At 43.3% G+C, this 15,981-nt stretch overlaps 1 protein-coding gene across 2 annotated transcripts in view; it reads left to right on the top strand.

Moving 5' to 3' along the window:
- Pus7 (pseudouridine synthase 7) overlaps window positions 1-15,981 on the top strand; it is a 40,960-nt gene that overhangs the window by 18,520 nt on the left and 6,459 nt on the right. For both annotated transcript variants that reach the window (XM_028778106.1, XM_028778105.1), the window contains 6 exons: window positions 3,359-3,436; window positions 9,640-9,768; window positions 10,825-10,950; window positions 13,587-13,648; window positions 14,399-14,559; window positions 15,324-15,450. In XM_028778106.1, coding sequence (XP_028633939.1) covers window positions 3,359-3,436; window positions 9,640-9,768; window positions 10,825-10,950; window positions 13,587-13,648; window positions 14,399-14,559; window positions 15,324-15,450 — 683 coding nt within the window. The remainder of the gene's footprint in view (window positions 1-3,358; window positions 3,437-9,639; window positions 9,769-10,824; window positions 10,951-13,586; window positions 13,649-14,398; window positions 14,560-15,323; window positions 15,451-15,981) is intronic.

Genomic DNA, 15,981 nt, shown 5'->3' with positions numbered 1-15,981 from the left:
AATAGATGCAGTAGTCAAGGAACAAGCAAGACAATAAACACAAATAGTCAAAGAACAAGCAAAGCACAATAAACAAAATTCCATGAACACTCTCATGGTCACTGTTTCTAAGGGCTTATCAGGATGACCAAAATATCTGAGCTGACTTTCCTGTCCTAGCCCAAAGTCATTTTCTTCCTTTCTTTCTTTCTTTTTTGCCTTTATATTTTAATATGTCTTAAGTCATATGCACAATTGCTAGGCCAATGCTTTTCCTCCATGCCGTTAACCTCTACTACCCACCAGTAACCCCAAGGTATTACTTACTAATTCTTGTTTTATCTTGGCTGTTCTAGACACAGTTGGGCAGCTTTCTGGGCCATGCACTTCTGGCCCCTTCACAATGCGGCTATGCTTCTCTGTCCTGAACTATTCTTATGCACTGTATGTCTCTTCTCCACACTCTCCTTCCACTTTTTCTCCCAATCACAAGACGGAGAATCCTAAAGTTCTGCATCTGTCTGTCACCCACGCCCAACTATTGGCTGTTGGCATCTTTATTTACCAATTAGAATCAGCTAGGAACAGATTCCCAGAATCTATGTGAAGACACTTTTGTACAAACAGTTTTTAAAGGATTAATCAGCTTTCAAAATATAAGCAGCAACACATATACTATCGTATCATCTGTGAATACTGATACTGTGACTTTGTTTTTCTTTTTTTTTTAAAGTAATTTATTTTTTCTCAAATCGTAATTCATTCACACAGGGGTTATAAACACAGAAAGGCAGGATGTGGGGAAGGGGATGACACTGGAGTGTGGGTGTTCAGGGGGAAAACAGATATCTTTCAGAACCAGGTATCGGCTGGGTGAAGGTTCAGAGGACAGGTCACTATGACTCTGCCTATGACTCACTTGTCCTTATCTAAGTTGGTATTATCTGCCAAGGCTACCTATTTACAAGGTCTATGACTACTCAGGCTGGTAAATTTCCACAAAAGCTGCCTGTTTACATTAGCTTATAGCCATCTGTTTCAATGTTTTTCCACTGAGACCCAAGACTTGGTGTTAGTATACATGTATGACAGGCCTATTGCTGATTTTAGGCCTATGGCTGATTTTAGGCCTACAGTGTGTAATCAGGGCTGCCCCTGACATCTCCTCCCTTCTCTAAGTATAGAAGGGCTGTGGCAATTCTAAACTTGCGAAGGCGGGGATAGAGGCCTGACCTACAGTAGTTGAAGAGGACTTTGTAATGGCTCTGGTCCCCCTGTTGTTGTCCAGTGAGGCATGAGGGCCATACCCGTCCCAATGTCTTTTTCCTGGAGAGGGGATACTTTTGACATCAACCCCTATGCAGTCAGGCTTATCCCTCAGGGAACCCAGAGAGATATCTTTAACTTTTATTTATATTCCCTTGCAGTGCTTAGCCTCACAGCCTAAGCAAGAATTCAGATCCCAGTCAGAGGGGGTTCAGGGTGGTCCCTCTCTGCTTAGTCTAGGGGCAGGATTCCCCTTTTTTAGGTTGGGTCCCAAAGTCATTTTCATGTCTGAAGCCTACTTCTTTATTCTAGCCTAATGTCAGATTCCTGCATGATGCCTACTTCCTTGTCCTTAGCCAGTGTCATATTCCTGCCAAGCAGCCCATTTCCTTGTCTTTGGCCCATGTCAGATTCTTGCCAAGCAGCCCCAAAGGCTCTCCCCCTCCCCCCGTTTTTTATTTCATTAACAAGACTGAGCATGTCTTAGGTCATTCTAACAAGAATGCATTCCTTACCCGTCATGGAATATGCATTATCAAAAGCAATGCACTTCTGTCTTAGGTTGGTAAGGCTCTGTGCAGAATCTTACCCATCCTTGGTTTGCCAGCCTATTAATTTAATAACTGTCTGGGGTCCATTTTCAGGTTCAAGCCATGTACTTTGGCTGCCAACATGTTGATGTTGTTAAAGACAAGCTTTAACATGATGGGCAGGAATAAAAGTATTCCCAGGACAAAAAGGGCTAGCATGATCAAGCTGTATATGCCATTCTTGAAGCTGGACCTAAATAGAAATACTGACCTCAGGCCATGGGTAATTTTATCAGCAGTATCTACTGCATCAACACTCAGCAGAGCAATATTCTTGAAATTCATAAGCTCACTATGTAAAGTTAAAACATCCGAGAGGTATTAGAATTATGCCAAATACACTGCAAGTGTCTTTAAACTTTTTCCTAATTATAATGACTACCACTGTAAATTTCAAAACTAACATGAATCCAGTGGTATTTGGCATGACACTCAAGATGGCTCCTTATTCTTAAACTCTGAACCTCCTTCCAATAATTTGAATAGGATAAAGAGCATCAATCCGTTCTTCCAAATGGCTATCTAAATCCTCTGGTATATTCAACATATTAGTAACATTTTTTGCTAAATGATTAACTTCTTGTGTCAAGGCAATTACAGAAGCAGTGGTGCTAGCAATTAATGTAATTAAAGCTGCTATACCAGTAATAATTAAGCCCACTACTCTCTTGCTTCTGCTTAAAGCCTGACTCATTTCTTCAGTACTTGCAAGCTATTTTTAGAATACCAAGGTTCCGTGGTACTCAGGGCAATAAAACAAAAGCTGGTTGATAGACCTCCGTAACAGACATGGCAGATTTCAAAACACTAACACAATTAGAAGGTGTACAGTCAATGCAACTTACATTAAATACTGTAGAAGAAACTAAAGTAATTTTAATTTGACAATTAAAGGAGCCTTAACACCTGTGCTAACACATGTTTGAAATCCAGATCCTGTCCCAACTTTATCTCTTAGTAACATAACATCATAGAGAACTGCAGCTAACTTCCAAATATGTCTCTGAGAATGTCCAGAATCAGACTTCCAAATGAAGACTGTTATTTCTAACATTGGATTGATTTCTAGACCTATCTATGATTGAGTCCGAATAACTGGTCACATTTAAGAACAATACAAGAGTCATTATAACTTCTCTTTTTGATTCTCTATTCTACAAGGTCTAAGAACTTGAGGCCAGGCAGCTTGTCCCATCAGAGGTATAGGTAAGCAAAGGTGGGTCAGGAACATTTGTCCAATACAGCTTCCCAGTCACCACTGTCAGGGCACTCAGCAAGCTCACAGGTCAGCATCATTCTTTGTCCCGTCACCAGCATGTCTCACCTGTCGCTCTGGCAGCCACCATGCTCCTTCAGAATCCTACACTCCTGGGTGTGTTAGAGCTCCTGGGAGTCTAGCCTCCTCTGGGTTTTTCTCCTTATTCTCTTAATGTGTTAGTGTATGTATTTTGAGACTTAAGTTATTAGAAATATGCTTTGGTTATGGTATGTGACTTCACATTGCTTTGTTTCTGTCTCATCAGGGTAAAACCAAACATATTCTCCTATATGGGAACCAAAGACAAAAGGGCTATCACAGTTCAGGAGATTGCTGTTCTCAAGTAAGTGGAGCTCCCTCCCCAGTGCCTGTCCAGGCTGATAGGCACAGCCTCAGCTCTGCTTTACCAAACTTACTGCTTTCAGCTTCATATGGTCTCTCTGCCTTTAAAATCTTGTAGACATGTTTATTTGCTATGTGTGCATATGTACATATGCACAGTAGCATGTTTGTGGAAGTCAAGGACCACAGGAGGAAATCCATCCTCTCCTACCCTGTGGCTCCTTCGGATTAGACTCAGGGTTGGCAGCAGATGCCTGTATCTGCTGAGGCAGCCTGCTAGCTCAGCTCCTGCTTTTCTGTAGATACTATTTTCTACTTTATTTTTCTCAGCCTGAATCTCTCTCTGTTTCCTAATCTATCAAACATGGTTTGGGTTTTTTGTTTATTTGTTTGGGGTTTGGGTTTTTTGTTTTCCTTTTTTTTTTCAGTAATTTAGAAAGCTATTTGCGATAGAGCCAAAAGAATAAGTACGCCTTTCTCTCATTTATTAAACGTCAGCATGTGTCCTTTAGTATCACCTAGGAAACAGTGACTAAGAGCTTTGTGTGTACACACACAGATGGAACAATGGGCCTGCTTTTGAAGTAATTATACAACAGGACAGACAGATGAGTAGAACCCTGCTGGAGCGAGATGGGCTTTAGTCAGTCTGACGGCAAGCCTGGGACTTACTATGAAGGCCAGTCTGCTCGTTGTAAGATATTTAGAAGCCTCTCTGATCTCTGTCCTGTCCATATGATGAGCACATAACAGGCCCCTGCTCCTCTCTCCAGACTCGTCTAGCATGCCCTGGAGGCAGGCCAGAGGCAGAATTGCCCGTGGGTAAGAACTAACAGTTTTGATTCTAGAAGGTGAGATGTTTCTTGGGGGGGGGGACGATTTAGGTTGTTATCTCCAAACCAATAAAATAGCTTACATCAATATTAGAAGAACCTGTGGCATACAATACATTACTGCCTGCTGAGTAGCTTTGTGGGCTTGTAGTAAGAAATACAACTTCCTGTGTGCCCCTTCCGCAGCATACATGCTACACTTTGAATCATGCAGATAGCATGACATCCATACAGGAAAGACAGACTTCTAGGACATTTGTTATTTTTAGGTAAATAGATGCTGCACACCGGGCAGCGGTGGCGCACGCCTTTAATCCCAGCACTTGGGAGGCAGAGGCAGGCGGATCTCTATAAATTCAAGGTCAGCCTTGTCCACAGAGCAAGTTCCAGTACAGCCAAGGATACACAAAGAAACCTTGTCTTGAAAAACCAAAAAATTAACAATAATAATTTTTTGCATTTTTATTTGATATTTTATTTATTTATATTTCAGATGTTATCCCCTTTCCCCATCCCCACCATTAACCCCCATGCCATCCCTCCTCCTCCTTTTTTGCTTTTATGTCATTTAAATTACATGCAAGGTCAGTTTTAGGTTAAGGAGACAGGAATAATTTTTAAACTGGAGCACTGGACTCTCTTTCTCAGCCAGAGTTTGTGGAGGGTATTGCTCTGTCCTCATAGCTTGTTTGCATTTTCCTGTTGACTTTGTGAGGAACTACAATCAACATCTAAATGCTGGCCTTTAGAAAGCACATGAGGCAGTGGTGGCACACACCTTTAATCCCAGCACTTGGGAAGCAGAGGCAGGGGATTTCTGAGTTCAAGGCCAGCCTGGTCTACAGAGTGAGTTCCAGGACAGCCAGGGCTACACAGAGAAACCCTGTCTTGAAAAACAAACAAACAAAAGCACATGAAGAGCTGTACTGACTTCTACATGCTGGCCTCCTGAAAGCATGTTGCACTTATCTCAAGGATACAGGCTATACCCTGCACTTGCTTAATGGACCCGTGTGGTGGGTAAATTGGCCTTTCCCATGAGAACTGATGAACAGGATAAGCCTATTCTGCCACATAGGGATTTTAATTATTGCTGGGTTGATCAGTCCTGGGATAAGCAACTTTTCTTTCCAGCTTCTTGCAACTCTGTTCTACTTCATAATTTCACCTCTAATGAACTTTGTAATCTCAACTGCCATATTCAGAGTGACTTGCTTCCTTTCCGGCCTGCTCCCATCTGAGGTTGGGCCAGTATTTCTTGGGCTGTTTTACTAAAGGCTTCTGTATAACAGGTCAGTTTAAGTTTAAGGTCAGCTTAAAAACAAGATTGTCACACATGAATTTACAACCAAAAGTGTTTGCTCTGTGTTCCCCAGAATTGGTGAACAGTGTGGTCAGTGAGCACTTTCACCTTTAAGAACTAAATACAGCTCTGGGCGTTCGCACGAGTCCATTGTGTGTTGGGGAAGAGGATGTTCTTCAGCTGTAAAGAAAGAGTGACATACCAGCATATCTTACGGCATAGTAAGCCAAAGATTGTTGCATTGTTGGGGACGTTGTCACAGGCCAGGAATTCTACCACTCTGCAGACTGAAGCAGGAGAATAGCAAGTTTGAAGGCAGCCTGGGTTGCCCAGGGTGACCCTGACACTTAAAAACAATAAAAAATTACACTAAGTAGTCAGGCATTTAAAAAAGAAATCATTATTTGATTTCTTTTCCATTTACATGAAATGTACAAAATGGGGAAATCTGTACACAAAAAGAGCCGTAACAGTCACAGGGAAGGTTAGAGTCCGTGGAGCCAGTACTAACTGGGTGGGATCTCTTTCTCAGGTGGTGGAGACACACTGCACACATTGTGAGTACATTCTGAAAACAGCTAAGAGGCTGAGTTTTATGTTTTTAGAAAAGGACAAGGCTGGGCACTCACCTTGAACCACACGCTCTCTCAGGAGGCAGAGGCAGGCAGATCTCCAGGAGACCAGCCTGATCTACATAGGGAATTCCAGACAGCAAGGCTTCATAGTGAGACCCTATCTTAGCAAAGAAAGAAAGAGAAGATAAAAACAACCATCAGGCTCTTTCCTGGCACTAGTAAGAAACCATCTTCCAAAGTCACAGGATAGCCAGGCTCACAGTGTGCTTCTTTTTTACCCGTCTATTGCTTTTGCTTATTTTTATTTTTCTTATTTGTTCTGTTCCTGCTCTGAAACACTGTTCCTTTCTCTGGCAGTGTCTACTGACTGCAGAGCTCCATCAGGTCCCCACTCTGTTTATGCTGAGCCTCTGCTTTTGTGGGTCCTTTTCGACTTTCAGCATCCTCCCTCCACACCGCGATTCAAGGGCCTGCTGCAGCTTGGCACCTGGCAGCCCTCTGCTCCCTGCTCAAGCTTGCGCTGGTTTGTGTGAGGCCCTACCGCTTCACAGGGGATGGGGCACTTGTGATCAGGTTTCACCTAGTACTGAAATAACGTGAATTCCAGAGCTCAGATATTATATAGGTAATTTTAAAAACTGTGTTTTATTTGTATGTGCATGAATACACATACACATACATTGTGTGACAGAGCAAGTCACTCTGAATATGGCAGTTTGCGATTACAAAGTTCATTAGAGGTGACGTTACAAAGTAAATCAGAGTTGCAAGAAGCTGGAAAGAAAAGTTGCTTATCCCAGGACTGATCAACCCGGTAACAATTAAAATCCCTACTAACTTCTGTGTATGTGCACTATGTGCATGCCTGGTGCCCATAGAAGTCAGAAGAGGGGTCACATCTTCTGGAACTGAAGGTACAGATGGTTGTGAGCCACAGTGTGAGTGCTGAGGACCAACGTGGGTCTCCTGCGAGAGCAACAGGTGCTCTAACCACTGACCATCTCTCCACCCCCAGGTGAATTGTTTTCAAGTTTTATTTTTAATTTGTGTGTGTGCCCTGTGTGGGGTACCTTCAGCAGCCAGAAGAGGGCATCAGATCCCCTAGAGCTAGAGTTGCAAGTGTTTGTAAGTAGCCTGGTGTGGGTGCTGAGATCCTCAACCATCTTTGATCCTGGAAGAGCAGCAGTACTGAACCACGCCTCCAGCCCTGTGAAGGTGAATTCTAAAAGTGTACATAGGTTCATTTTCTTTCTTGATTTGTTTACTTTGATCAAAGAGTAGAGCAAAGTGGTCCTATTATTTCCCCAGGGGTTGGAACTGGAGAGGCCTGTGCAACCAGTCCTTAAGCAGCTGTGTGGGGACAGAGCCACACCCCCAGTGCTTTCACAGTCCTGTCTTCATAGACATACATGCACAAATGTACACACAAATGTACATAAATATTCACATGTACACACATAAACATAAATGTGCACACATATATAAATATGTTGGAAGCTACTGGCAGACTCAAGCCAGTAGCCTCTGCCGTTTGACGGAGTACCTGTCACTTCATAGACATGGGACAAATTAAAACCATGCTCTTAGGCACCAAGGTGTATTATGTTGCCTTGTTTCTAATAATTGAAAATTGGAAACAACTAGTCCATGATACAAACTTGAAATAAATTGGATTCTTGGAGCCTAGATAGACCTAAGGACTCCATTTGTACTCGGGTTAATCCAAAGATATGCATGGAAGCCCTTCAAGGAGGTGATGTCAAGTGACTGGCATGGGGGTGAAAGCTAGCACCTTTAGATCTGTATATTATATTTTAAGGGTTTTGGGTTTTATTTGTTAGGCAGGTCTCACTGTGTAACCTTGGTTGACGTGGGACTGACCCTAGGCCAACCAGGATGGCCTTTTTATAGCCTTTACAGGGGCTTTTGGCTTTGGTTTTGTTGTTGTTGTTGTTGCTGTTGTTGTTGTTTTGTTCATCTTATTTTATGTGCCAGTATTCTGCCTATGTGTGCACAGGCTTGGTGCCTGTGTACATCAGAAGAGAACATTGGATCTGGAACTGGAGTTCCATATAGGTGCTAGGAATCAAACCTAGGTCCTCTGGAAGAGCAGCAAGTGCTCTTAACCACTGAGCCATGTCTTCAGCCCTGACTATGTTTTTTTTTTTTTTATTAAAAATATAACGTTTAGCATTTTCAAAATTTTTATATATCAAGAACATGAAGCCCTCTGAAATAAACATCTTTTGTTATTTATTTATATATTTATGTTACTATTAATCTTATTTCAAAACTACCCGGGAAGGAGGCTAGAGAGATAGTTCAGCAGCAAAGAGTGTATGCTGCTGTTACAGCGGACCTGAGCTTGGTTCCTAGCACCCACACTGGGCAGTTTATGGTCCTGTAACTCTGGGTCTAGGGGTATCCAATGACTGACCTCCGGGAACACCTGTACTTATCCACATATACACATGCGTGCATATACATAATTAAAAATAAACTAAAGAAAAAACCTGTTAACAGCAGCCAGTGAGGAGGGTTATGGGGTAAAGAAAGAACAAGACTTTTCAGTGTGCTGTTTGCTTTTCTGCGTAGATTTTCTGTCTAGGAAGACAAAAGACTTTCTAATGGGACAACTCTAACAGCATGGGAAATGCTTGTATAAAATAGCAGGGCATGGGGTTGCGTGAGTCTAGCTGTGCACATCTTCAGTGTCCTTTTACAAGAGCGAGGAAATACAGAGATCGGCTGCTTTTCCAGGGATGAGCCAATGCACTTTCTTCTCCGTGTTTTTGTATTTCCAAGTTGTTTTTTCGTTAAGAGTTTGCAGCAGGGGCTGGAGAGATGGCTCAGCGGTTAAGAGCACTGACTGCTCTTCCAGAGGTCCTAAGTTCAAATCCCAGCAACCACATGGTGGCTCACAACCATCCATAATGAGATTCGATGCCCTCTTCTGGTGTGTCTGAAGAGAACAACAGTGTACTCACATATATAAAATAAATAAATCTTAAAAAAAAAAAAAAAAAGCTGGGCGGTGGTGGCACACGCCTTTAATCCCAGCACTTGGGAGGCAGAGACAGGCAGATTTCTGAGTTCAAGGCCAGCCTGGTCTACAGAGTGAGCTCCAGGACAGCCAGAGCTACACAGAGAAACCCTGTCTCAAAAAACCAAAAAAAAAAGTTTCGCAGCATTTTTCCTACTAGCCCAAAATGTTAGCGACCATTCTTTACAGTTATGTGGGTTGCTGTCCGGCAGCACCATGAGCTTTGCCGTCTCCAGTTCACAGAGAGTAGACACCTCTAGTTACTTACATGTTCTCCTTGGGGTTAAAGCCCCACCCATCCCATACCGCTGCTGTGTGCGGGAATAATCCAGTGGGCAAGGGAAGCTGTACCATGCTACCTCCTGCCGGGCTCCCTAAAATCACAGCCCTGGTGTGCTCTAGTCTTCTGTGGGAACTCATGGTCCTTCTCTGCTCCTTCTTTCTTTAAAGAATAAGTGCACAAAGACTTGCCCACTTGAATAAGTGCCTGATGAACTTTAAGCTCGGGAATTTCAGCTACCAGAAAAACCCTCTGAAGTTAGGAGAGCTTCAAGGAAACCACTTCACTGTTGTTCTCAGGTAAAGTACAGCAGTGTGAGTGTAGACCTGGGGCAGGGCTGGGGTGGGAGGAGAGCAGAGCTGGGGCAGGGCTGGAGTGGGAGGAGAGCAGAGCCGGGGCAGGGCTGGGGTGGGAGGAGTGCAGACCTGGGGCAGGGCTGGGTGGGAGGAGAGCAGAGCCGGGCTGGTATCAGGGCTCCAGGAGTCAGTCTGTCTGCACATTTGCTGATTGGGTACATGGTACCTGGGTCAGATAGAAAGGCCAGGAGAGCAAGACCTGTAGGTGTGAGGAACAAACACTGTGTAGTATTTTCCCTGAGGTCTATGTCCCTCCCTGAAAAGCTTCCCATAGCCTTCAGGAACATTGTGTCCTTCAGATACAGACCAAAAGATATGATATGAAAGTGTATGATTTGATTTGTATGAGGTGCCTAGAATAAACATGTTCATAGAAAGATTAACGCTTGCTTTGGTAGAGAGTTAATTGTTGGTATAAGTTTCACTTTGGAATCAGGCATAGTTGCACATGCCTGTAATCCCAGCACTCAGTAGGCAGAGGCAGGAAATCACACTGCCTTCAGCGTCAGCCTGGTCTACATGGATTGCAACCTGGACAGGGCCTATACGTATATATAGCAAGAGTGTGCAAAATGAGTGAATGAATGAATGAATGAATTTGGAGACAGTGCAGACATTTGGGAACTACATGGTGGTAGGTGCTGCGCCACATTGCACATGGGCTTTATGCTATAATAATTGGTATTTAAAGCTGACTGAAGCGTGCTGGACGATGGTGGTGTACACCTTCTATCCCAGCACTAAGGATTAAAGCACAGAGGCAGTGGAATTCAAGGGAATTCGAGGCCAGCCTGGTATACAAAGCAAATTCCAAGACAGCCAGGGCTACATAGAGAGATACCTGTCTCAAAAATGGTAAATTTATGTTATCACATCAATGAACCAACAAAGTCCTTGGGAGGGAGATAAAGGATGAAATGTAGAAGCTGCCCTTATAATGTGCACCATAAAATGTGCTTGGCTCTCCGTTTTTTTTCTTTGGTGATTTGGGTCCTGCAGGAATATAACAGGAACTGACGAGCAAGTGCAGCAAGCCATGCTCTCTCTGAAGGAGACCGGCTTCGTCAACTACTACGGCATGCAGAGGTTCGGGACCACAGCCGTGCCGACGTACCAGGTTGGAAGGTTCGGATTCCATTTTCCAACGTTTTCCTTTTTATCTTTTTATTTCAGGGTTTTTGTGCTTTCTATGTGTTTATTTGTTTTAATTTTTTTGTTTTATTTTGTTTTGCTTTTTGAGACATTGTCTCACTATTTAACCAGACCTACATAGTGAGATGAGGACCTGCCTTCAGGTCCACTGCACCTACAGAAAAGCCAGGTGTGCTACAACCTCTATGACCCTAGTGTTGGCAAAGTGGACACGAGTACATCCCTGGATCACTAGAGGCTTATGTATAACACACACACACACTCACACTCATACAGACGCACAGACACAGTTGAAAAGATGTGACTTAAATTTAAATTTTTTCCCCCCACTATTAACAGTTTGTCCGGGGGGAGGATCTCTTAGTTTTCAGAGTTTTGTTTGTTTGTTTTTAATTTTCAATTTTTTAAGAGAGGGTTTCCCTGTGTAGCCCTGGCTATCTGGAACTCACTCTGTAGACCAGACTGCCTTTGAACTCAGAGATCTGCATGTCTCTGCCTCCCGAGTGCTAGGACTAATGGTCTTCTCTGTTACTTTTTAACAGGTAAGTAGACACGATTAAAAAAACAGGATAACACAGATTCAGAGTACACAGACCCAAGGCGTGTGCACTGTCATCTCTCTTAACATGTGTGATTCATCTTTCATCTGCCCTACCCCCACCCACTCAAGAAAACTCTAGAAGACATAATTAGTAATGTGCAATTTAAGAGCTTGGTTCAGATTTAGATAATAATAGGAAAGCCCTCCAGGGTAAGTTAGAGTAGAAATCTCATCAATGAACACTTGGTTTCATAAGTGTCCAGTGGGAATGCCACTATACAGCAGAGACTGTGCTACATACAGTAACTCTCCTTGTGGGAGCTGGCACACTGGCAGTACACACTGAGTGCAGTCTGAGAACATTGTTCCTGGTCCTGTCTCGGCACTGACAGGCAGAGGCTACATTTCAGGAGGTCCGAGCAAACGCACTGGTTAAGGGCTGCACAAGCACACTAGTTGTACAGCAGTAAAAAGAGTTTTCTCTAGTTCAGCTTTCAGCATCAGGTTGTATTTGTTTGTATGATTTTACAAGGACCAAGAGCTTGGTCTGCCATGTGGCGCTTTTTTCAAGCAGTATTGTAAAAGGAAAAATAGAAATATTTCTAACTTAAGGCCAGGCAGGCACAGTGGCGTCCAGGACAGGACAGGACAGCCTGGGCAACAGAAGGACCCATCTGCTGATGATATAGAGAAAGGCAAAGAGAACAAAGTTTAGGGCTGGGCCGTGCCTGAGCCTGCAGAGTGCTTGCATAGCATATGCTGGGCCCTAGACAAGCTCTCCAGCACCTGAAGAGGGAAAATCCACCACGCTGTCTCAGAAAGTACACAGAAGTGTCATGGAGATGCTGGCTGCTGTGGGACGGAGCACTTAGGGAAGGCTTGTGTCAGCCTGTTCCTAATATTTTTAATTAATTTAGCAGAACAGCCATGTGACCCTATAGTTGTGTATCCCAAAGAATATTAGTGTAAATAATTGCTCAGTAAAGTGTTGTCAGAGTTACCTTGGAAACAGAAGTTGCAGAGTATCCCCAAAGGTCAGCACAAGTTAGTTCAGAGTTTCAAATGATTTGTTTTCACAACAAATAATTGTCAGACTATTTCCTACCTTAAAAGAACTTACTGTTATCAGCATAGGGTTTCTCAGCATATCATTAAACAGAAGAGTAATTGTATCCAGAGTATAGAAAGGCAATGTATGAAAAGCTATGTCATTGACCCAAAGGATAGCCCTTACCTTTCTTAATGTTTTTTGTTGGCATATGTTAGTTACATATTCTAACTGGTTTCATTGTTTCATGTGTACACAGTCAGTGATGTTCTCCTGCACTGCCTCTGTCCTCACGCCCACCCTGTGATCCCAGCTGCTTCCCGGCTTGCTTCCCTGTTACACATGTGTTCTATATGTGTCCCTCAAGTTCATGAGAGTTCTTTACAGGAGCACGGGTACCTTATCACTGAAGAGAGTGTGCATGAGCCCTACTCCATTCTGTGACAGAGTATTGACAGGCCCCCGTATTCTGGGGAGCTTGTGTGAATAATCACAGCTGCTGAGTGCTAAAGAGTGCCACCGACTGTCCTGCTCAGAAGTTACCTCTCTCCCCACACCCCTTCCAGCTTATACATTCTTTCTACTCCCTTCCTCTTTGATGCTCATTGTAGGAGATGATATCCATGTCCCATATATGGCCAGGCATTCACAAACAGAATTCAGGTCTTCAGCAGAACTGATAAAATATGTAAATGCGTGTTTGTGGGGGTCGAGCATATTAAGTGTCATGCACATAGAGGCCAGAAGGGGGCAGTAGGTCCCCTGTAGCTGGAGTTAGAGGCAGCAGTGTGTGATGGAGGTAGGCGCTGGGAATCTAGTCCTCTGCATGAGGAATAAGCATTCTTAAGAAGAGAGCCATCTGCCCAGCCCGATAAAGCTTTTTACAGTAGGTAATGGCCACTGAATCTGTATCATCATTTTACTGCATACTTTACATTTAAAAAACAAAGAAGTGTCACTTTGAGCAGATAAAGCTTATTGTATGCAAAGTTAACTAATGTAAATACTGTTTAAATCTAGAGCAATTCTACAAAATTCCTGGACAGAAGTCATGGATTTAATATTGAAACCCCGCTCCGGAGGTGAGAAAGATTTCTGTAAAGATAAACACATAGAATATGTAACTAGACAGTCATGGGGTCGCTTTAAGTGCAGGTTGTTGTTAGTTTAAAGTTCTTGATTTTTTTTATATCCAAAATTTTAATGCTGTTTATTTTCATGGTTTTGCATATGGGATTGAATTTTTAAAATCTGTATCCTAGTTTTAGCTCTTTATTCATGCATGGTTTAATGTATTTGAAGTAAATTAATTTCTCTATGGCTACTTCAGATTCTCTGACTTATAGGAAACTTATATGTATGGCTGCTTTGCTAAAGCGTAGTATAATAAAATACACAATCTTGGCAAAATACCTTAAGGGTTTTTTTTTTTAAGTTAATTAAAATTTTTTCAGGAAATATCTCTAAAACTACACTGTGAAAGAGGGATTTAACTGATAGTTTTTAAATTTTTAAGATAATAATACTTGCTTTAGGTAACTTCATTTGCAAGCTAAAAAAATGTTTTTGTTTTTAAAGAAAGGATTAAACTTGACAGGACAGGGGCAAGAGAAGGAGAAACTGGATTAGCTGCGGTAGCCATGAGTCGGAACTCTGGCTGATGACAGAGCTAGAGAGACGTACACGCCCTGCGGGGCTTGTGTGCTTGCCGTGGGCGGCTGTGAGCCTCCTCATCATGAGGAAATCCTCTCCCGGAGTTAGGTTCCTATGAAGCACATTGAGTGATGCACCATTTCTGGTGGAAAGTGTGGCGTGGCCTCTCTCTCCCGCAGCTGAGAAGGGTTACTTGGTGAAATGCAGAGAAGAGTGGGCCAAGAACAAAGACCCCGCCTCCGCCCTGAAAAAGCTCCCCGTGAAAAGGTGTGTGGAAGGGCAGCTGCTCCGCGGACTTTCACAGTATGGAATGAAGAATATAGTCTCTGCGTTTGGCATAGTGAGTGCAATCTGGGAAGCCAGGCGGTGACTCAGAGGTGGTCAATGCTTTTCAAACATAATCTTAAAATGACCTTGAAAGAACAGCAAATAAGAATCCTTAGTAGTCTTCAGAGGAGTTTACAAGGATGTACCTCATTCTGATCCTGAAAGCAGATTGATGTGGGAAATGATGGCAGCATTTGTTGACATTAGAGGCACAAGAAAGTATCTGTGGGAAATACTTAATGTAGCTGCATGGGATTTGAGATGTCAGAACCCACTGAATGGTCCTTTCTTATAAGGCTGCAGTTAACCTCTGTGCTCATGCAGTGCACAAGCATTTACCTGAGCACACAGGCAGAGGTCAGGACAACTGTGAGAGTCCATTCTCTCTTTATATTATGTCCCTGAGGATCAGACTCAGGTAGTCAGGTTTGGCTACAAGTCCCTTCACCCACTGAGCCTATTGTACAATCATGTCTTGGTTGTGTCTGCACTGGAGCTTTCACCTGCCCAAGGGAGGGAGTTGGGCAGGAAGTAGCTAAGAGGCTGCCAGTGTGCTTTCAAGTAAAGGGGAGCATATTGGTAAACACAGCCCACATGTGTGCTTAACTCAAGACACCTTAAAGTGCTTGCCCACTGAGCCACATTCCCAGCCCCACATCAGGTATGAAATGTTAGTTTCTTGTGTTAGAATTACCACAAAATGAGCAAAATATCTGGGAAAATAACACTTTTAAGTGTTCAGAATTGTTCCTTTGTCTGTTTCTCTATTCTCTGCAGATACCAAGAAACAATCGCTTGATGTATATCCATAGTTATCAGAGCTATGTGTGGAATAACATGGTGAGCAGGAGAATCGAGGAGTACGGGCTGAGGCCTGTGCCCGGGGACCTCGTTCTCAAAGGAGGTATGCTAGGAAGCACTGCTGTCGTGCAGCTAATTAGGACTTGGACATTTTATCACAGTGGCTTTAAATCCAGTAAGGTACTAGTTAAGAAAGAGACGGATAGTAATCAGGAGACAGAAAGGCCATGTGAGGCCAGGCTGCTAGTTTGTATCACCAGTGAAAAACTATGTATGTGTTTTGAAAAGGCAGCTAAATCTGGGCCTCCAGCTTAAGTATAGCAGAGTAACTTCTGCGCCAGAATTGGCTAAAAGACCTTTACAATCATTAATCAATCTTGGTCTTCAAACCGTGTCTGCTCATGGATGTGTCTCAGTGATGCCCACCAGCCTGGAGCTTACTGCACTGGTGAGCATGCTAGAATTATCCAAAGCATTCACGTAGGAAGTGCTTGCCAGGCCACGGTAGTACTCAGCACTCAGGAGGTAGAGGCAGGATCTCTGTGAGTTCAAGGCCAGCCTGGTCTATGGAGTTAGATCCAGAACAGCTAGGGCTACAGGAAGAAGCCCTGTCTTAAAAAGACAGGTTGAGGGG

This window comes from Grammomys surdaster, unplaced genomic scaffold (genome assembly GCF_004785775.1).
Source record: "Grammomys surdaster isolate TR1022 unplaced genomic scaffold, NIH_TR_1.0 325, whole genome shotgun sequence".
NCBI classification, from domain to species: Eukaryota; Metazoa; Chordata; class Mammalia; order Rodentia; family Muridae; genus Grammomys; species Grammomys surdaster.
Note: the sequence above shows the minus strand (reverse complement) of the source record. Positions and strands in the feature narration are given on the sequence as shown.